Source organism: Macrobrachium rosenbergii, chromosome 13, assembly GCF_040412425.1.
Source record: "Macrobrachium rosenbergii isolate ZJJX-2024 chromosome 13, ASM4041242v1, whole genome shotgun sequence".
Classification (NCBI taxonomy): Eukaryota; Metazoa; Arthropoda; class Malacostraca; order Decapoda; family Palaemonidae; genus Macrobrachium; species Macrobrachium rosenbergii.
Window position 1 is genome coordinate 34,740,930 of NC_089753.1, and position 22,355 is coordinate 34,763,284.

Genomic DNA, 22,355 nt, shown 5'->3' on the forward strand with positions numbered 1-22,355 from the left:
CAAGCATATTAGAAAGCTAAAATAATCTACGTCATAATTCTAGTTAGCGCTCTTATTTGGTTTAATCTACCAAAATAAATTTATAAATCATCATAAAGCATATATATGATAATTAAAATGGCGTATTTACTTCAAAAAATAATCATAAGTTTCTTTTAAAAGGTCTTGCTTTATTTATAAAAATTCTCATCGCCAGCATGGAGCTCCAGCTGGATCATGGTTACCAATCGAAGCGGATGACGTGTGGTGTGACTGGATATGGATCATATGGATGGAATTTAATATTCCAGCGCTGCTGATTGTATTTTGCCTCTGAGTAACTTTTAGCTTTGAAAATGGATCTTTACTTGTCAGAAAAGAACCGAACGCAGGAATATACTTTAAGTCACTTGTGAGCTTAGATTCACCTTTCGTAAGGTTTGCCAGCTTGCTTATTGTAAATACTGTCACCTTGTACGTCGTCTTCAAAGAAATTCGTAAATAATAATCATAGCTTAAAAGCTATGATTTTTGTCAGGATGACATCCTGGGATATTTTTCTATTGCTTACTTGTCTTGCCTTTCAGTTTCTCTAGATTTTATCATTAAAATATCTGTGGACAACTGCATTCCCACACTTTTTTGGAAGAAGAATTACGTCTATAATCGCATGAGAAGACTGTTTTTTAAATTGCTAGATGATTTTATTAGATAGGGAGTGAGTAGGCGCACTAATCACTTCAAGAAAAGTGAATTGTAGCTGCCTTTGCCTTCATTTGGGTTGCTGGTTTTAATTAGGATAACAAGCACGTCCCCGTGACCCTTGCCTTGTGGTACGGTGTTGAAGGGTATAAGTTCCATGGTTTCAACCTCTGAACTCAGGCACCTTACCGAAGTGACGGTATTATTCCAAAAATAAAATTAATGAATAAGAGTGCGTGCCCTGTTGCATTTTGTCAAAGTAATCAGACATGCGTTACCGATAGGTCAATATTATTTGACCAGTGCGCGAAGTTCACACCAGGTCTTCTACCCCACTTTTCGCTATTCACCAAACCTACCTTAGGACAAGGTCTGGTGTTGGCATAAGGCCAGCTTAATCTAAACCAACCAACCAAGATTAATTAAACAAAAAACGAGCTGGCAACGATGTTTTAAAATTCTCACCGCGCTACCTGACCACATCTACAAAACCTGACAAACTTGACCAGGTTCACTGATTAGACTAATACTATAGTACATGGGATACAAATTAGATGATGATGACCTATTTTGCCACTCATCAACAGGAAAAACAAAAAGAAAAAGCCCACATCCTTGGCAAAATCAGCATTTTTGCATGAAGTTAGTCGTCACATCTGCTTTACCATATATAGTATAACAGTATACTTGCTGTTTTCCGTGTTTGTATCCTATGTTTATTTTCATTCACTCCTAACTGTGGATTATGTAGTTTCATTTTAATGCAAGTAATTGAACGAACATAAAGTCACAATAATTTTACAATTTTAACTCAGATTCCGAGTCAATTTATCCGAAATGAGTCACTCTGACAGGCTTCCCTGTACAAATTCTACAAAAGTTTAAAATTCTTTAAAAAAATAAAATAGCAACTGACAAAGAGGCGTTGGTCTAATCTAACACAGCTGCCAGGAATAAATGTTACTCATTGTTAGTACTCTTGGATTCTACCATACGTAATAATTCTCTCTAAAATAGTCAGCCCATAAAATCTATATGATATGAGCTCCTTCACAGTACCAACCATCAGGACAAAAAATAATAGCTGTACACAGCTAGACACCATTGGATTTGGTCAATAGTCCAATGACTGACAGCTGCAGTACATAAGCTCTCATGACCTTCACTTGAACTGTAGGAGGTCTTACAAGAGGAAATTTGTTGCAATGAACCATAATAACATTATAAAAGCTGTAGTACTTGTCATATAAGTTATATTTCATCATCACAACAACCTCTAACACTTTATGACGCAAAAGAAATCTGAAGTCCCTCCTTTCAGATCTTTCATGTGCTTTATTTTCCCCAATTCCCCAACCTCATGGGGTTTCATTTGATAGCACCTTAATTCGATCACATTTGCTGCATACAGCATTATAGTTATGAGTAATATGTTTGTCTTTGGCACGTTTTATATTGCTGCCATGCTGACATAGGCCAGCTTTACCATACTCACTTTGACCATAGCTGTATTTTCAAACGTACTTAATGTACAAAATTATTTCTCGTCTAATGTGGTTACACAGTATTCATTTTCAATCAAGTTGCTTTGGAACTGGTGCCCAAGAATTGGGAAAATTATTTTAAATGACAGGATTCTACAAGAAAAAAAATCATCCAAATTATTCCACGATTAATTTTATCACCATTTGGTGATATTACAATTTTGCTGACAGCATAAGCACTACAGTAGTTGTTGACTGTTCAAGCACTGGGTACTATAGGCATTATTCTGAAGTAGTTTGACAAGTCATAATTCTAAACTCTTATGAGGCTCATAGAAATGAAAACTAGGGTAAAGTGATGCCAATGATTTAATGTTCTCTAGCAGTGGTGCTAATGAAGTTAGACTGTAAAGTGTAAAGGGACCAAAATGTTATGAGCAAAAAGCAAGTGGCAGAGAGCACTGGAGGTGAGCCTGAAAGGACACAACAAAGAACCCCAAGAACAATCTACAGTAACTATTCAAGGCATACTTGCACCATATGTACATATGCATAGGAGTTACGTACACCACAACTGCCCAGTGGGGAACAGAACTTAGTAGTGCTACACCTTTTCTGGTACTGAAAGCATCTCTAGAGGCTAGTTGATAAATGTTATAAAAATTTTGTTTAAACATTATAAACATGTTGCCAAGGTTTACATTAAGGATGGACTATAATATTTAGGCCAAAAGCTGATTGCTTGGACCTAAGAGGTCATTTTGCACTGAAAGGGAAAATTTTAGTAGAAAGGTTTTAATTGTGTACCAGGAGGAAAACCTCGCATTTGCAGTATGAAACAGTTGTTAGGAGAGGGTGGAAAGCACGATGGAAGAAAGCAAATATGAAGAGAAGTACAGCAAAAGGAATGAAAGGGGTTGCAGCTAGGGGCCAAAGCGACACTGCAAAGAACCTTAAGTAATGCCTACAGTGCACCACATGAGGTGTATTGATGGCACCAACCCCCTTTTGGAATTCACATTATGACATACATACCAAGGCTCAGAATCTTACTCTGGTGATGAGTGTGCACCATGTTCTACACTACAACTCTATTCTCTTTACCTAGGAATCCTTCTATCTTATCTTCCTACTAGAAATATCAGCAAAGTTTCTGCAACTACAATGATTAAAAACACCCTTGATAAAGCTTTGACTTTTAATTAAAACAAAAATTTTCCTGTAAGAAAAATTATCAAAGCCCAAAGAAACCTACAGTATTCTATGAAATACTGAATCTAGTAACACAAATTGAAAAGGTGGAAAAGAACACATGCATACTAAAGTAACATTTCCTGTCAAAGAACTGGACTGTCATTCAAAACAAGGGTTTTGATGTTCATCCAAAAAAAAAATCTTAGAAAAAGTTTGCTGGGATATTTACATTCTAAATTCACTCTGTTATTACACAACCAAATTAACATTTTTGGTATCTTACTGAGACAACATTTTTAACAATAATTAAACAGCTGTCTTTCAGATATCAATGAGCATCTTCCCTAAAGGGTTTCCCATAGCTTAACCAATTTATGACATCACACGTTAATTCTATCAGCTGGTGAATAAGTCCAGCGCCAACTAACTACGCTTGTCTATTCACCTGTTCAGTATTGCATTCATATGAGTTTTAAACATTCGTGAAAGCTTACAGTAGTACAGAATTCTTTGGAGCCAGTCTCGAGTCTAGAAATGTGGCTTTGAGGGCTAGCTAACCGATTGCAGAGTAGCTGCTTTCTAGGATCTCGATATACAACCACGATGTGGCTCACCCAGACTCTTCTGTATATAACCATATTGCACACCCACATATTTTTTAATGTAACCAGGAGGCTGCATTCTAGCCTTAGAGTATTGAATGATTGCTGCATTATCATGCATATTCATTAGGAAATGGCAACCTGTTGTTTTTATTCCTAATAATTCAACAATGTTATTGACATGATACATACCCTTTTGCAAGAAAGTATGACCTAACAGACAAGGAATAGTGCTTTGGATCCAGAAGTGATAGGTTTAAATCCCACTACAGTTAGTGGGTGCAAGGTCAGTCTTATGATCTTGCTTTCCATAATTTTGACAGAATAATGACTGCAAAGGAAAAAGGTATGTGGACTACGTAAAGCCTTTACCAATGAAACAAAAGTCCCTTCAGGTTTGTTATCAAGGGCAATCTGTGGTCTGGTATCAGTGATGCCACAAAGGCTGAAAGGGTTATGCCAACTGCTTACTCTATCCATAGCATTATGCTTAGTTGGATATGTAACTTACACTGTTTTAGTAGTAGCATTGCCTGATACCATGCAGTTTTTGGAAAAAAAGGAAGACAAAAGCCCAGTGCAAACCAGAAACCTGATTTAAAAGGAAATATATGCAAACTCTCACAATTAGTGTGTGCATAATGATATATGGTGTATGTGCTAAGACTTGGGCATAAAGTACACCTTTTCACACTTCACTTCAGTGTTACATATGGATTTGACATAGCTCATAACAAATTGACAGACCCCAGATTGAATTGCCATAGAACAAAATACTTAGTATGAAGTAACAAAACTAACAGACATTCCTCAGAAATATGAGAGTCTAACGAAACAGATCGATAGTTAACAAATCATCTGACGAACCAACAAATGTGAATTGACAGTTGGCCAACATTTTATGACAATCACATTGCACTTTGATGATTAACAAAACAAATCGTTGGATTGAAATTAATTACCATACTTGGGATTTTTGAGGAATCTGTTCGTACTAGACCAATTATACTGTAATACCAAACAACTAAACAGGCAATTTAGGCTTGTTAAAAGCACAGGTAAAAGGCAAAAGTTTAGCATGCCACACATTTCTTGGTGTTGTTTCTGTTCGACTGTGACAATGTATAGTTGTCTTTTCCAAGGAGCACATTATACTTGCACAATACAATACACAGTGCTAATCTTATAGATCATTCAAGTAATTCCTCACTAAGCCTCCCATTAGATATCGCAGAGTGTTAGATGAAGATCGTGAAAGAAGTATTGCCCGATATGAGATTGGATAAGACTTTTTAGATACTGTTGCTGAATTGCAAATCCCAAAGACAACAGTTTATGAAATAATTCACAAGTTTATCGAAACAGGAGAAAGAGGAGGACGGCGTGGAAGAGGACGACAGGCTTCTTTGGATAATGAAGCCAAGGACTTTTTAGCGATGCTTGTTGAGGCTAGCCCTACAGCAACGCTTGTCGAACTTGACACATCACTTCGTCAAGCATTTCAAGAAAGCCTCTTGTGTAATATGACAATATCAAGAGCTTTGGATGGAGAACTAATTACTTTGAAATTATCTCGGAATGTTGCCGAAAATCGAATGCAGATGAGGTTAAAAATGTACATTTAGCTCATGCTCAATATCTATATGAAGGTATACATCGGCACAGAGTTTATGTGGATGAGATGTGTTACAATTTATATACCTGTAGGACTTATGGATTGTGGCAGGGCAAAGAGGAAATAATGTAACCTTAATAGCTGCTATCTCTAATCAAGCAGGCTTGTTTTATAATGAAATTCATACTCGGTGAACAAAGTCATGTTCAAAGACTTCATGGCCTTGCTCTTCGCCGTATTAGTTCCAGATCGTACTGTGGTATTGATAGGTATACAACAATGTTCAATCTTACAGTATCACCGTCAATTTAAAATGTTTTGTCAGTCGTTCTGTGATTTTGTCATTTGTCACTGTTATTTGTTAATCTGTCAACTTACTTTGAGATCTGTCATACTGTTATCAAGTGCTGTCAATTTAAAGTGTGCATTGCCATTTATTTCTGTTAGTCTGTTAGAACTCAACTGTGAAAAGGTATGGCAATAATGAAAATTAGTATAACACCACTGCTGTAAATTAAACTGACAGATTAAGACAATAACAATGATCACAAATGTTATGTAATTTAAGGCCAAAGTTATCAGAAATAAATAATAACAATGTAAACATTAGGACAAAAATTATCAGAAAAACCAGTCTGACAGATTAGCAAATAACTGACAAATGACAGATTCACAGAATGATTGACAAAACATTTTAAATTGACAGTGATACTGTAAGATTGAACATTGTTGTATACCTATTAATACCACAGTAGGGTCTGGAACTAATACGGCAAAGAACAAGGCCATGAAGTCTTTGAACATGACTTTGTTCACCAACTGAGTATGAATTTCATTATAAAACAAACCTGCTTGATTAAAGACAGCAGCTATTAAGGTTACATTATTTCCTCTTTGCCCTGCCACAACCCATAAGTCCTACTGGTATATAAATTGTAACATGTCTCATCCACATAAACTCTGTGCCAATTTACACTTTTAACCTCATCTGAATTCGAGATAATTTCAAAGTAATTAGCTGGCTATATTCTATATAGCCAGAATTCAGGAGTGTGGCACCGATACTATACACCTGGAATCAGGTATGGAGCATCAGCCAGCTAATTTTTACTAATACAGTATTGTTATAGAGCTTCACTGAATCAATCTGATATCTACAGTCTATGCCATGGCCCATTTGCAAGTAAGTGTTCAAACAAAGTCCTCAAGTTAAATATCACTCAACTCTTCTACCAGACAAAATTGATTTGTATGATATTCAAGAGATCTAATTTTCCATGTGAATACTGTATAGAAACTTGTACACTTTTGTCAATACCACCTGACAATAAACAGATAAATGTTAATAAAATGCAAGTCAGATACTTCTATTTATATTCTTACAATACAACACTGTTCCAAAATGAACAGTTTCAGCAAAAGTGTGTTGCACATCTCCAGTTATATACCTCTTCCAACATTAGGCGAAAAAAAACAAACATGGTGCATCATCCAATTCAATTTCATTTGCGAACATGAAAAAAAGTGTATCTAACATTTCGCTAAGTAAGATTACTGTAAATACAAACCCATTTTGAAATAAAACCTAAAAACTATACCAAACTACAAACTGTATGGAACTGCAAAGAATTAAAAACTTTCGCGTACCCAAAGGCTTGTAATAATGATAACTCTTCTTGAGATACAAGGTCATTGCACAAATTAAACTAAAGGCGCCCTATTCCCAACCTTCAGGCTTTGCCCTACCTCTCTACTAGGAATGATACTGCATCACAATAGGTAAAACATGCAACAACAAGTTCATATATTGATATATACCTCATGGGAGCCACTAAGGAGCTAATCACTCCAAAATGAACATTGCGAACCATTTCCGCGTCTACAAAAAGGACACTATAACAACAACAATCATCAACATTAACTTTCATCTTGTGTCCTAAAACCTATGCTTTAAACGAGTCTATCATTTTGAAACACCTCTACTCTTTCAAAGTATGCTAACTCCTATATGTAACTGAAAAATCTGTTAACAGATCTTATGTAAATATAACCATTTCGTTCAAATCTTAGGAAGTTAGCCACACACACAAATATTCTGGTATAACTTCTTTATTACTGAAGTTTACCAACCTCTACTCAGATATTCATCTTTGTTCAATTTTAATCTATTGTTTAATTTCCAAATGAAGCTGTTTCACAATTTTCATTCAAATGGTACAGGTCAACTTTAAGTTGTTGTTAATTTTTAAATGTTGCTGCTTTTTACTTTTAATTCAAATGCTACAACTTAAAATTACTAGAACCAGCTTAAACATTTCAATGTACTTTACTTTGTAATATATTGTACTTAAAATGATATATGGATAACTATGAATATTTTGGTATTCTAAATTGCTTTTTGGTTTCACTGAGCAAAATGCTCAAATAAGGTGCCACATTCTATAGTCTATCAGGAAAAATCAGGAAATTTCCTCTAGAGCGGCATATGAAATTTTGACAATCTGAATACAGTGTACTTCACCAACAAATCCTCATAGTTTTGTATTTAAAGAGGGCTTCCCCCCATACAACAAACTGTGCCTAATTGTGCTTGGTTTGATACACTGCTTTTTATAAAAATTGCAGTACCTTTAATTAAAAAAGTACCATTAAAATTTACTAAGAGCAACTTTTTCTGCCTTTCCAAGGCAACAAAAGCATACACCAAAATTTTAGTTGGCCTCTTAAATTAGCATGAATTAACACTGCAGTCCATCAGTACACAGTAGACCGTTTCAACTTGAAAAGCCCCTAGTTTAAAAATAAAGCTGCTAATCCTTTACTAGTTTAAAACCAATTTCAATAAGAATCCACTCAAAATTTGGCTAGACTTTCCAAATTGACAGAATACTTTATTTTTTAATATTTAAAAGATTGGTTTTTTGGCAGAACCTTCTGAGGGGTTACAACATTTTGCAAACTAATGAATTTTGCAAAGATTTCTTTTGCATTTATCTGAAGGTCTAGACCTTCAAAAAAAAGCAAAAAAAATCTTTGCAAAGGTCTAGTATCTTATTAACTTAATTCATGTAATGCAATTAGTATAGGAGGAACAGGCACTTGAAATTTAATTTGTTTTAACTTAACAGGCAGGAGTAAAATGAAAGTCACACTATGGGTTTTTGCTGTTAAAACTGAAGTATAGTCAGCCCATAATTCCTGGTATATTTTACAACCATATACAAACAAATATTTACCTTTCTTAAATAACCAACCCCTTAATAAGTCTGTTTAATGTAAGGAAGGCAAATTTGCACCCATGTGAATATTTTTTACTACAAGTATGTTTAGAGACATTCGTATTAGTACTTATGATTTACATAGCAAATTTACAATTCAATTACTTCTTGACAACACAATTTGAATTTAATCAGCTTAACAGCAGAAATATAAAAGGATTTAAATCTAACTTGCAAATGGCAGAAAATCAGGAGGATTCAAACTTCTCCCAAAATTATCATTACATCAGCTTGTACAGGTCTTGACGGACCGAAAGGACCCATCCTTGTTTACTATACACAAGACCTCCCTCAAATCAAAAGTTTATCACTTATATTCTACCTGCAAATTATGAATGCTAACAGATTTTTATTTTTAAATATATGGCAAGTTTGCCATGTTTTGCTGTCTTGCTCGAATATGATATTTATATTCACAAAAGCAATTCTTGACAACAGTCTTAACAAGACACTTTTTTTTGTATCTTTTTATATAACTATGGACACTCAAAAGACCAACAGACAGACATTATTTTTCACAAATTCCAGTTACTTTATTGTCTATAATTTTCACTACAGTACTATAAGAGAACTTTTGCTTTGCTTCTAAAAATGTTCAAGCTAGTCCATATGGACTATAGACTTCACTAACAAGAAAAATGATATTTTCAAATGCTAGAATAAATCTAGACATGTTCCAGTCCCCACTCACACAGAATCAGATCTTATCTTTGTTAGACAACAGCGAGGATATAAATTTGGATATACTGAATTAATGGGAAAACTTTACTCCATAATGACATCTAACTGAACAAACTTTATTGCTGCTTTGATATCCATTAAGAAAATGATCTGCTTATAATAGATTGCTTAACAATGAATATTTTAACCTGATAATAAAAAACGAAAGCCACAGAACATACCATGCCCTCTGATGATTATGTCAGACTTTTTTTCTAAAATTCTGTTCATGGTACATGAACAGTGTATGAGAAATAGAAAATATCCAATCATTATTGCTCTGACAGGTTCTGCTTACAAAGAATTGTCCAAAAGACCAGCTGAGTGTTCAGTGAATGGCTGTCATCTACTATAGGTGTAAAGAAAATCTGGCTCTGTGTTGACTGAAGACTGGTGTGAGAGAGAGAGAGAGAGAGAGAGAGAGAGAGAGAGAGAGAGAGAGAGAGAGAGAGAGAGAGAGAGAGAGAGAGAGAGAGAGAGAGAGAGAGAGAGAGAGAGTAATATCTAACATTATCTCACAGAGACCATAGTTCCCTGTTATTATACCCCCTATGTAACGCTGTACATCTGATAAAAGTAAAACCTACAGCAGCTATAAATATATTTCACTAATTCAATACCTAATGATAAGAACAGACAAGATATGTGATAATCTGACACCATGTAACTGTTCTGACACACAGTTAGGGGGACAACTGCCCCCAGAGTGTATCTCCCAATGAACTGGATTTACCAAGTAGTACTGTGTGGCAAAGCAACTTTCTGAAAATCAAGGTCCTCTAAGGACCAGGCCGTGTCCAGTTTCGGGGCCTATTAACAACAAAACGCCCAATTGGTCTCACAAGACCATACATTAAATTTTCTTTGCCAGTCTCAACATCACATAAGAAATGGACACAGCAATATAAAAATGTAAACAAGCAATATTTTAACTGCTCTATATGAAATGTATTTAATCCTAAAAGCATCTTCAAATGACAAAATGAATTAAACCAGGCTAGGCACTGTTAACTTACAACGGTAAATGACACAATGCAAAAGAATTGGTCATTTGCATAAAGTTCATTTTTTACTTTTCATGAAGTGAAGGTTTCAGAAAGTAGTACCAATGAAAAAAAAACTGGTTCTAAGTGTAAATGGTTACTAACAGTCAACAGCATTTCATCTGTTCTAAAGTATAGCGTCAGCACATAGAAACTTGCAAAACATCAACAACAATACAAAATATAAACTTCTTGCAACAAACAAGGCAGAAGTTCTTCATTTCTATGTCTGCAAAACATGTACTGATAAGAACAAAATTTATCATCACATGTAACGTAAAGTTGAATAGCTAAAACAAACTCTACATCACATTACAACATGTCAAAGTTCCACCTTCATTCAGTCTCCGATCAACATCCAACCAACGAGATGCATGTGATAAGAACCTTAGGAAGTAAGAATCTTGTATGCAAGCTCCTCGAAAAAAAACGTCCATGGTTGACAATGTTCCCACAACCATCAAAAATAAAACAAGAGTAGAACGGCTGGAAAATTTTCAAAGTTTGATACAACGCAATTCAAAAGCCATCACAACCCACATTTCAGGGTTCGAGAATCTATAATTTGAAATTACAACTATCAGTTTAAAAGCACTGTTCCAAGAATATCTGAAATGTTTTTATGTCTTTCTGCGTCCTTTAAAGGTATAATCTAGTAAACATATAGTCACACTTCTAAACACAGCAGTATGGTTAACCACTTTAAAACCAATGGAAGCAATAAAAATCTGACTTAAATGGAAAGGAAAAAATTGTTGAACAGGAGTGGTTACCAATTACAAGAGTCTGGAGAATCAACTGCTGTGCAGGGTTAAGTTAACAAGACCTTACAAGAATTTATTTACTAATAATTCTTTATTATGCCATTTATAATATATATCACTATTTAAGTTCATAAGACATTACTTTTTAAGTACAGTTAAAGAGGAACATAGTAACTGCAGAAATTTCCTAAATCGAATGTTCAAACACCCTTTTCTATGAAAATACATTCAGCACTGCATATTATTGTATAATAAAATAAATGTACATACCACTCACTAACATCCTACACAGCACAGAGAAAAATAAAATCTCGCCTTCTTATGCTACTCATATTTATTTTAAATACTGTATATCCAAAATTTTCTCTCAATCATCTTGTAGATTACAAATTTACTACCGATTTATTCATTCAAGGAAAAGGGCAACACTTACCTGAAGTGCAAAAAGCAAATTTTAATTTTTTTCATGTTTCTTTTCTGGTTACCACTTCAAATTACATCTGTGATAAATAAAGGTTCCTAAATAGCTAAGCTGAAAAAACAATCTACAAACTTTTATACTGTACTCATTTCTTCTGCGGCGAAAGAAATGTATGTACTTCATTTAAACCGACCCTATTCATGTTTCTGTCCCACGGCAATAACTGCTGCTATATAAGAAAACTGGATTATTTAAAATGTTTACAGAATGAAACATATTAATCTACTAATGAACATCAAGACTCCATAAAAAAAAGTGTTGATGGATATGTAAGTGATGTACGTTTGCCCAAAGAAAACTTATTTTGAAGCCAAGTACACCACAAGGTCAAACAACGTAAATACTGCATACAAACTCAACACTGATTGTGCTCTTAAACAAGCCTTCCATGTGGATTTTACTATTGCTATACAGTGCTGCCTAGTAAGATGCCAAGTTAGCAGAGAATAGTCATCAATATGTAGTAGTCTTGAGTCCTCTTAGGTATCTATCCCCACTAAAAGTAGACCCTTTATTCTCGTAAGTCTTGTAAGTTACTATGACCTCAAGCCAATTGGAAGGGTTGGAAGGAGAGCACCATTTATGCGAGAATATACTAAATGCAAATGCCATACTGCAATTATCTTCTTATCTATGGAAATGTACAACCCAAAGGCTAGAATATGAGCTACCAAGATTATGTAGCATTGCCCTCGAAGTAAAAAATTAAATATCCATAAAAAAAAGATAAAAAGATAAAACATTTGAATCCACTTTAGTGAATTTAAATTTTATTCACAAAAATATATTTGTCAGATTATCCAGAAATGGTGTAATATGCTAGATAAGAAGGGCACTGGGATCAAAGCAATTAACTATACTTTTATGTCTTATGGTAGCAGCATAACAATGACATCTGTGATGTAGCACTATTCTCAACTAACTTCACACTCTACTGGGCATTTTAATATGACTAAATTGAGAGGCTTGCACACTGTCAACAAAATATGCAGATGAAATTCAGCAATTTATGAAGTCTCAATGGCCGAGAGAGAAATTAACTAAGAGTATGATCCCAATAAATGTTGGTGTCAATTAAACTCCTCAGTCCATAAAGCTAATCAAATCTACCAAAGGACTAATGAAAGGTAAATTGACATCACCTGTAAATAAATCTTTCCATCAAGTGACCTGAGATACTAACTATTCACCAGACATTATAGATGTAAAACATATCAATAATTGATCATTTTTATGATGTACTGAGCTTAATATTCACTCCAATCAAAGTTATCAGCGAAAAAATTAAACAGATTTGCTTTCTACACTAAAGGTACTTTTAAAGTCTTTTGAATATCTTCTTTATAATAATGGGATATTAAGCAAATAAAATCTAAATACCACTTTGGGAATGTGATTGAGAGAGAGAGAGAGAGAGAGAGAGAGAGAGAGAGAGAGAGAGAGAGAGAGAGAGAGAGAGAGAGAGAGAGAGAGAGAGAGAGAGAGAGAGAGAGAGAGAGCTTTTCCTAAAAAAAACTGTGTAAAAGTAATATCATCGCTGCTTCGGATCAACTGACTGATCATTCATTACAGTGCAGTATTTGGAAAAACTCAATGAGGTTTATGTACACTAAATTAATGAAAATACTCTTCTAACAACTTGACAAAATGAAGACATGCTATGACCTACAGTTTGCCAATTTTGTTTACATAAAAAAAATTAAAAAACTCAAAATGTTACCCAGCTGTTGCCTGATCCCCCACTTGGTGGTTCACTGTGGGAAAGATTTGTTTGATAACTAATTATTCATGGATTAATATTAGAAATTAATACAAATATTCAAGATGTATGCAGGTTTTTGCAAAGTTCACATGTAAATGTCTTAAAATCTTGATATAATGACAACACTTGCATGCATATCTAATGTTCATGAATTTCTTAAAATAAAATACAAATATTTCGATACCTGAAATAAATATAATTTTAACATGAACAAACCATTGCCTTTAGGTCTGAGTATGGGAATTTAGTTTTGCTAGTTTCTGATAGGAAAATGTCAGCATTGCCAAACGCCCAACATTTTGCACCTTACATAATGCTCTCACCCTTTCAATCAATTTCAAGGGATATCTCTGCTGCATTGCCCCCTTCCCAACTCTACTATACATCTGACTTACAATTTGTTTATTTACACAAATGCAGTAATACTAGCTTTTGGCTTCAATGTGTGACAGTTCACATCACCACAATAATTGTGTGGGGGCAGCAAAGGTTTTAGTTCTGGAAAGTTTCATGGAACTTTTCATAAAGTGATTTCCATAGTGTTATTGTATTAACATAAGATTATCTAAAAATTATTTTTAATATCTGCTGTTGACTAGCATGATGCCAAGAGTTAGTAAAAGATAGATACCTGCAAGAGACTGAAAGAAAATTAGCTAAGAAGAAAAGAGAATTCTTTGAAAAAATAAGCAAGTGCTAAATCAAACTGAACTCGGTTACTGTGCAAAAAGGGTACTGACAGCTGGTGCTTTTGTAACATTTCACTTGCAAAAAATGAACATCCTGCATCTCACAAAGATAAAATAAGGTACCCATTTAGTGCTTCACAAAGATATGCTTCAGCAGATTTACAAAGTGTGTAGAGGACTCACAGCCATAAATCAACTACCAAAACTGTTGAAGAGGACAAACACAGAATAGGAATGAAGATTTTCACTCAAAATTACAGAGAAAGTGCACAAAGGACATGTTTCATGGCTTGATTACAGTCACTTTTGCACTATGAATGAGTGCAGTGGAGCATGATCTTTGGTATGTTGGTACTTCTTTTATGAATGACATCATTATCTCTTGATGCCCAAAACAGAAGCCCAAAGAAAAGCAGTGTGAAGATGGTGCATATACCCTGGACTGGGGAGACGACTGGGCATACACAATAGGACTTTCTACGAAACATTTGCTTTGTGTACATGATTGTGTCCCACACAGGCACAGAGTATGTATGATTAGTGGCTTTGTAATAACTATTTTCCATTCCCTCACGTAAAATGTGAAGTTACAAACTTGAATGTCGACCAATTTCATCAGCAGATATGATACTTTCACCTTCAGAAAATTGAACTCTGCCTTCCTCTGATTTTTTCTGTATCAAATTACCGACTGGTCGAGACATAAGTTTGTAATCACCTAGGGCAATTTGTTCTTTATCAAACCATTGTTTATCATCATTACAGTATCATCTTGACCTTAATCTCATCATCATAAAAAATCAAGCAAGTGGATGTAATGTACATACCTCGGAGGCGCTGGTTTAGGTGTAGCACTTGCAAAATCTCCCCACATTTCTGTACCGCCACTACCTGCAGCAGCAGCTGGTGGTGCTGCTGCAGGTGGATTACTTGGTGCAGATCCAAGGCCTCCAAGTAAATCAAGATTGCTAGATGGTGGAGAGGGTCCAGAGGGTGATGGAGTTGTGTTTGCACTACCAGGGGGAGGAGCTAATTTTACTCCACCAGGAGGTGGAGGAAGCAGCCCAAGTCCAGGACCAGCACCTTTTGGCTTTGGTCTGTTTGTGCCTTCCTGACCCTCTTTTTTCTGTTGGAGAGGGATGATACTGATTAACATTTAGTTACTTACATACACTACATAGTAATTACAAGTGCAGGACTAGACAATTAGTTATTTACATACACTACATAGTAATTAAAAGTGCAGGACTAGCATGATTCTTACAGAATAATCATGACTACTTTATATGAAATGTAAACGACTATCATGACTACTTGCAAGTCTTCACAAGTTGCCTTTTAAAACTGTAACGAGATAAGACGTACAGTAAATATAAATACTTTCTCCGTAAGTCTGACCATTCTATAAAATAATCAAATATAACTAAACTATCATGAAAGGCATATTTTTAAAAATGATCATACTAAGCACGCGGTACTAATGATTAAAAAATCAATATTCTTCAAATTACAGGCTGCTCCACTTCATGACAGTTGGAGCCTGCTCATTTACCATTTGTCTGCCTTGTAATCAAGAAATGTTTATGCTAAAGGCCACTATAAATAATGCACTTTCCCTACTATGGTGCAGGATAGACGCATTTGGTATGAAAACAAATACTGAAAATCAAAACCCCAAATTGTATGATATATATAAAGTTAAAACAGCGTACAATGAATATTGTATGCAAAATAAATACGTCCAACTCATACGTACAGTTATTTTCATATTAATCTTGATAGTCTGACCATCCTTAAAGCCTAAATCTAGTGTTGGTTTTCCTTCCTCCTTTTCTTTTTCGGCCTCCTCTTCTTTTTTGACATACTTAAAGTGGTCTTGCAGAGCTACATTTAAATCAAAACTATCCGATCTATCTCCAAAACCAAGTCCAATAAATGCTGCTCTACCTGAAAGAATCATGTAAGGTACAATATCACATCAAGTGCATCTAAAGGAAATCAAAAAAGTTACAGTAAGCTAAGAAATCAATGATGCAATTAATTTAAATCGCATTTGACCAATACCAAGAACACAAAAAAAAGAAAGAGACGCAGCAGCAATTGCAAGTACATTTTATGAATATGAAATAAAGCATGTCTTTACATTACAAAGTTATTAACAGCTCCATAAAGTACCCAATCATCAGAAGTAATATTGTACAATATATAACAACCCTAATCAGTTTAGCTACCTTACCTCCTTCATCCTGAATTCTTAAAACAAAATAACGTGACGAATCTGTGACGGCTTCTATGGCAACACCTGGATACTTATCGATGGGGCATTTTGCAAACAACTCCCCAGAAGTCTTGTCCTCCAATTTTAGAATACACTCCTGCTTCCTATTCACCAGTCGCATACGACCAGTCCAGTCTGGTGTTCCTAGATTCCAATCTGCTGCTCTGGAATCACAGGGTAAGACTCCAATCAATCACTGGAGGATGCTTTAATCCAAACAGATTTTTCCTCTTCTTAATGTAAAGCTGAGGTGACATGCTATCCAATACCTTTAATTCAGTTAAATTTTTTTTTTTTAATTCAGTTAAATGAAAATATTACCATACCTGATACTCTGCCTTATTTAACATTTCCTGAATCATTAAAACCTACAATATTTTTCTTGCAGGACTGACCTTGTTTTGCAAGCCTTGCATGTCTCGGTGTGAAAAAATCAGGCACTTTACACTATTTTCACAAAATTTGATACTGTACTGTGCTTACTTTTTTTTTTTTTTTTTTTTTTACAAGTTCAGCACAATAGGTGCTCCTACACATACTATAAGTTTGCTTTCCTCAAGTACCCATTTTCTTCAGATATTTTTACCTACTGTTCAGGCAGAGGTTTTATATTTTGGCCTAAATATCTGCATAGGTCCCCTAAAGATCATTTGATATAAACCTATGCCATTCTGTGCTTAAGACAGTGAAAAGTGGGAGCCAGAGTGGCAGGACAGCAAGTTAAACAAAATAAATAAAACAATGGACAGGGATCAAGAGGTAAAACTAAAACAACTGACAGTTCGAGAACTGGGTCAGCAAGATGGAAGAAAGGAAATGGGTATAGAGGTAAAATAAAAAGCCAAATAGAGAGTGCAACTAGGGGCCAAAGGGAGATGGCAGACACCCTTCGGTCATGAATGTAGTACGCACACATCTGCCACTATCCCCCTATGAAAATGGAAGTGTCAATTTGACAGACTGTGGGATGGGGGGACGAGGACGGGGGAGGGGGGTTGTTAAGGGGTTAGATATCAGATTATAGTAGAATGTGGAACATCATATCACCGCACCACATAACCTGAGAATTCTACAGGCTGTAATAACAAGTAAAAGGCTTTTCATATATATGTTTTAACCGCCATCAATACAGGCAGCTTACCCTGCACAAATAAACACTAGCAAAGTCTGACAAGAGATAGGCTAAGTCTGATATAAAACTATGAGTAAGTGTCATGCCCTCATATCCTAGCCCAACCACAGCATGTTCCAAATTGGAGAACCTGAGTATTTGAGCTAGATCCAAGTAGGTATATATCCTCAAAACTTCCAAATCTTGGCTAGGCTAAAAGCTACTCATTTTACTGTTTATGTTCTTTACTCTTAGCCCCCTTCCATAAAAAATAAGACTCTCTGCAGGGGCACACTTCAAGATGCAAATAAAGTTAGGCCAAATTAATGTTGTACTAAACGGTAATGTTTTTAGCATCTCCTTGAAACAATCCTGGGATATTTTATCTCAAACGCTGCAAGGTATCGCTCCCAACTCTCGTACTAAACGCCTCCAATGCTGAGACTTGAACATTCAGTCCTAGCCTAGGCTATCTTCCCGTACGCCTTACATCAACTGGTCCATTCCATCAAAAAATTTAATTTGGAACCCAATTCTATTCGCAACCAATCCGAATCAACATCCATCGTTCATTCTCTCTAATCCTCTCACTCTCATCTGATGTCTTACGTCTCTCATTCATCATATGATCCTCATCTCCTACACAGGCCTACATGCCACCCACCCTAGCTTATAACGCCGTGATTCTTTCGAATAAGTACCTCGAATTTAAAGCATTTTCACTCATATTAAAGACTTGAATGTTAGTGAGCCCTGGCCATGTCTCAAGACAGGAAATAAAACTGGTGGCCTGACATCAAGGACGACAGCTGAGCTCCCTAAGCTCTGATGCTCAGTGGTCAAGCATGAAAGGTTACGTCACCATTTGAAATCGGGGCGATAAAGTCGCCCATGAAACTCAGAACGGGCGTCAAATTCCATGCGAATGCCGACTGCTGCGATACGGATCCATAATATAGTAACTTTGGCCCAGGAGAAACGCCCCCAAAACAATATTTACAGGCTCGAGAACCCACTTGACAGTTGGCCATTGCCAGAGAACTTTGTCATCACATATCACGGGAGAAATTGGAGTCAACAAACCACAAAGAGCTTTAAAACACTTGTAATATACCTGTATCCTCTGTTAGATTGTCTGGGAGGTATTCTATACACAAATACCTCAGATTTTACCAACAATACACTCTCGTAGTCGTCCATACTTAGAGCCCTGAGTAAAGCAGTAATTAGGGACACACTTCGAGGGAAGGCTCACTTCGTGACGTCATCACAATGGTGTAAACAATTGAAGGAATAACTTGCTTCCTTCTTTTAATTGGCTTAATTTCTTTATGCGAATGGCTTTTAATTTGAGAGCTGCGTTTTCTTTATCCGGGCAACGAGAAATGTCAGAAATTGACAGTCTTTTAAACGCGGAAAACGGTCTGAAGAGAATCATTCAAGACAGACCGACAAACAGGAAATCAGCATATATGGTTCAAGGAAAAATACAACCAAGCAAAAAATTTAACCACCCTGCTATAAAAAATATTGTAGTTGCGCACAATATTATGAACGTGGCAATTATTTTAATAAAAATGTTAATAATTTGAGTTCTTGTTAATGTTTTGCAAGAAAAGCAAGACATCTACTGAAGAAATACCTAGAATAACTTAAGCCTAATTGTACTGCCAGTCATACTGACCGACACGAATTTAATGCTGGATTTCTATTCATCCTTCATACAACGTAATCCGATGTCTGAACCATAAAAGACCGAATCACTGGCGAGATTTTATCCACCCAAATGTTGCAATTCAATACATGGCATATGCGAAGGTATGGGTCAACGTATTCTATAGACAATGGGATCAGTTACGATCAAATGCAGCTGAAGGCGATCGCGCCCTTACCTAAAACTTTTAAGAATCGCCATCTTCAGAAGCCTCACATTTGAGCTGAGCATGTAAGTGATCTAGAGTTGGCCATCGTAGTAAACTTATGAATGTGACAAAATCGTCTGAGGATCGTTAGCCTCTCACATGACCTATATTTGGTTAAAAACAAATTAAAACTCCTACATCTGTCACAAACGCTAAGAATACGCTGATGGCCAATAATTTTTTTTTTTATTTGCTCGGGTGTACTATTCCTTACTGGTCTTGGCCTCTTCTTTCCACTATACAGTTTCGAACAAGTGTATATGCTCTTAGTAAATTAATTATCTGTGTAAAAAGAAAGGTATTTCAAGTTAACAGTCCCCTTATTAATGAGCAAATGAATGACTGCTTGCAGCCACAAGTGGCATCTTACTCTCAGGCAATGTCTCTTTCATTAGGATGTATTAGAAATTAATAACCTCATTAGAACCATAAAGATCTGATTCACCAGCGCCCAACCCAACTCGTGCCATGGGACAACAAAGTGCAGTTGTTCTTGAAAAGGTGATTGTTCAGAAACCTCGATTTTGTCCTCCTAATTTCTCTTTTACTCCAATTGATGACACTTTACACTCGCATAATTATTGTTCAGTTATCAGCTGTCAGCAAACTGATACAAATAACTGTTTAACGGTGAAATACTGCATATACATTTTAAATATAAAACGGAAAATAAGTGAGCAACCTACTTTTTTCCCATGGTCAAAGTGCTTATGAAACTGGAAGGTTTTGCAATACGGAGCTTTTTGGCACGGTTTGTTTAATTGTGAAACCCGGGAAGTTCAAGCATTATCGAGTTAACAACTAGAAGTTTTGCAAGATTTAATAATCATTGTTATTGCTAAACCGCTGAAAGTAAAAGGGACTTTACTGATTCCACATCATAATATGACCCGGTTATGATATTAGCTTTGCGTAGATATCACGCACACGAGTGTGTAAGCATTTTTCACACACGTGACTTTCTTATAATCACAACATTGAGCTACTAATACCGTTTAATACCAAATTCACTTTACCTTGTGAATAACGTAAACCCAAGGGCAATTGATAAGTGCATCAGGCCCGGCCAGGATTCGAACCTGGGCCTTTGGTTTAGATACACTGACTTTGTGAATACGTGTGTGTGTACAGTATATATATATATATATATATATATATATATATATATATATATATATATATATATATATATATATATATATATATATATATATATATATATATATATATATATATATATATATATATATATATATAGTGTGTGTGTGCACATATTCTGTTGACGCTTCACCCTTTCTCTCAAGACTGGACTGTAATGCACTTTGATGTACTTAGTGCCTTTACAAAGAAGCCAATCATCACTTTGGAGAATCTTCATCAGCACTTTTCTTTTTGTTGCAATGGAAAATCTGGGACGGTTTTCGCTCGTGACCGATTCCTTTTCATTACAAAAAAAAAAAAGTCAGAGATTATCAATACTCTTAACTCTTGAAAAGTTAATGCACAAAATGCGAAAAGCTATCATCTGTGGGAGAAATGAATTATAATGTGAAGAGAGAGAGAGAGAGAGAGAGAGAGAGAGAGAGAGAGAGAGAGAGAGAGAGAGAGAGAGAGGGTGTTCTTTTGGATACGAGATATAGGTTGTTCTCGAGTTAACAGGAAGATTTAAACACGCACATGGTTACGGATTGGAGCTGGAACTGGAATATACAGTTTAGGCCAAAGGCCAAGCACTGGGACCTATGAAGTCATTCACCGCTGGAAAGGAAATTGAGAGTCGGTAGGTTAGAAAGGTGTAACAGGAGGAAAGCCTCGCAGTTGCACTTTGAAATAATTGTTAGGAGAGGGTGGATAGCAAGATGGAGGAAAGATACTATGAATGGAGGTACAGTAAGAGGAATGAAAGGGGTTGCAGCTAGGGGCTGAAGGGAAGCTGCAAAGAACCTTTCGTAATGCTTACAGTACACCCCGTGAGGTGCAAATCCCGTCATAATCAGACCTGTTCCATCTTCCAGTCAAGTTAATACCATCTACTACTAATAGAAAAATGTTACCTTAACCCAACAAAAGAAGTGAAAAAGTCAGTCTCAAAAAGCTTAATGCATGATCTCAATATTTAGCTTTCTCTTTCGTCATTATCTTCAGGTCATTCGCTATGTACAATTCCCAATGGCCGTACAAACATAAAAGCACTTTTATATAATATATATATATATATACACATATATGTAGGTTTATATATATATATATATATATATATATATATATATATATATATATATATATATATATATATATATATATATATACATACACATATATATAGGTTTATATATATATATATATATATATATATATATATATATATATATATATATATATATATATATATACATACATACACATATATATAGGCTATATATATATATATATATATATATATATATATATATATATATATTTATATATATATATATATATATATATATACATATACATATACATACATACAGAAATGAGCCATTTCCCTTAACATGTGTGGTTCGAGAAAAAATGGCAAGCAAGTCATTTCCACATTCGCATTTTCTCAATCACAATCCTACTTTATGAAGTGAATCAGGCTAACACCCCTGTAAAGATAAACTTCACAACTTTAGCACATCAAAACCCTACACAGGGGACTCACCATCAGTACGTTGAAGCTCCCAGCACATGTTGTGGCCTTCACCTC

General features: G+C 35.4%; 1 protein-coding gene across 2 annotated transcripts; it reads right to left on the bottom strand.

The window, feature by feature from the left end:
* Positions 1-6,933: 6,933 nt before the first annotated feature.
* LOC136845157 (NECAP-like protein CG9132) lies at positions 6,934-19,155 on the bottom strand. Of its 2 annotated transcripts, none has more exons than XM_067115107.1 (5): positions 18,817-19,155; positions 16,550-16,755; positions 16,070-16,260; positions 15,141-15,439; positions 6,934-13,616 (listed from the first exon to the last, which is right to left on the bottom strand). In XM_067115107.1, the coding sequence occupies exons 1-5, from the start codon at positions 18,900-18,902 to the stop codon at positions 13,571-13,573; spliced, it is 828 nt and encodes a 275-aa protein (XP_066971208.1). In that variant the 5' UTR covers positions 18,903-19,155; the 3' UTR covers positions 6,934-13,570. The 2 variants fall into 2 exon arrangements, with proteins under 2 accessions (XP_066971208.1, XP_066971209.1); XM_067115108.1 differs by lacking the exon at positions 18,817-19,155 and adding an exon at positions 18,565-18,584 and having other exon boundaries at positions 13,269-13,616.
* Positions 19,156-22,355: the final 3,200 nt, after the last annotated feature.

Bases quoted from the DNA above. Each gene is read 5' to 3' on its own strand.
- LOC136845157 (XM_067115107.1), bottom strand. From the start codon at position 18,902: ATGGACGACTACGAGAGTGTATTGTTGGTAAAATCTGAGGTATTTGTG. The intron at 16,756-18,816 runs GTATATTACAAG...CTGTGATTCCAG, and splicing joins CAATCTAACAGAGGATACAG to AGCAGCAGATTGGAATCTAG. The intron at 13,617-15,140 runs GTATGTACATTA...TCTTTCCCACAG, and splicing joins CCTAAACCAGCGCCTCCGAG to TGAACCACCAAGTGGGGGAT.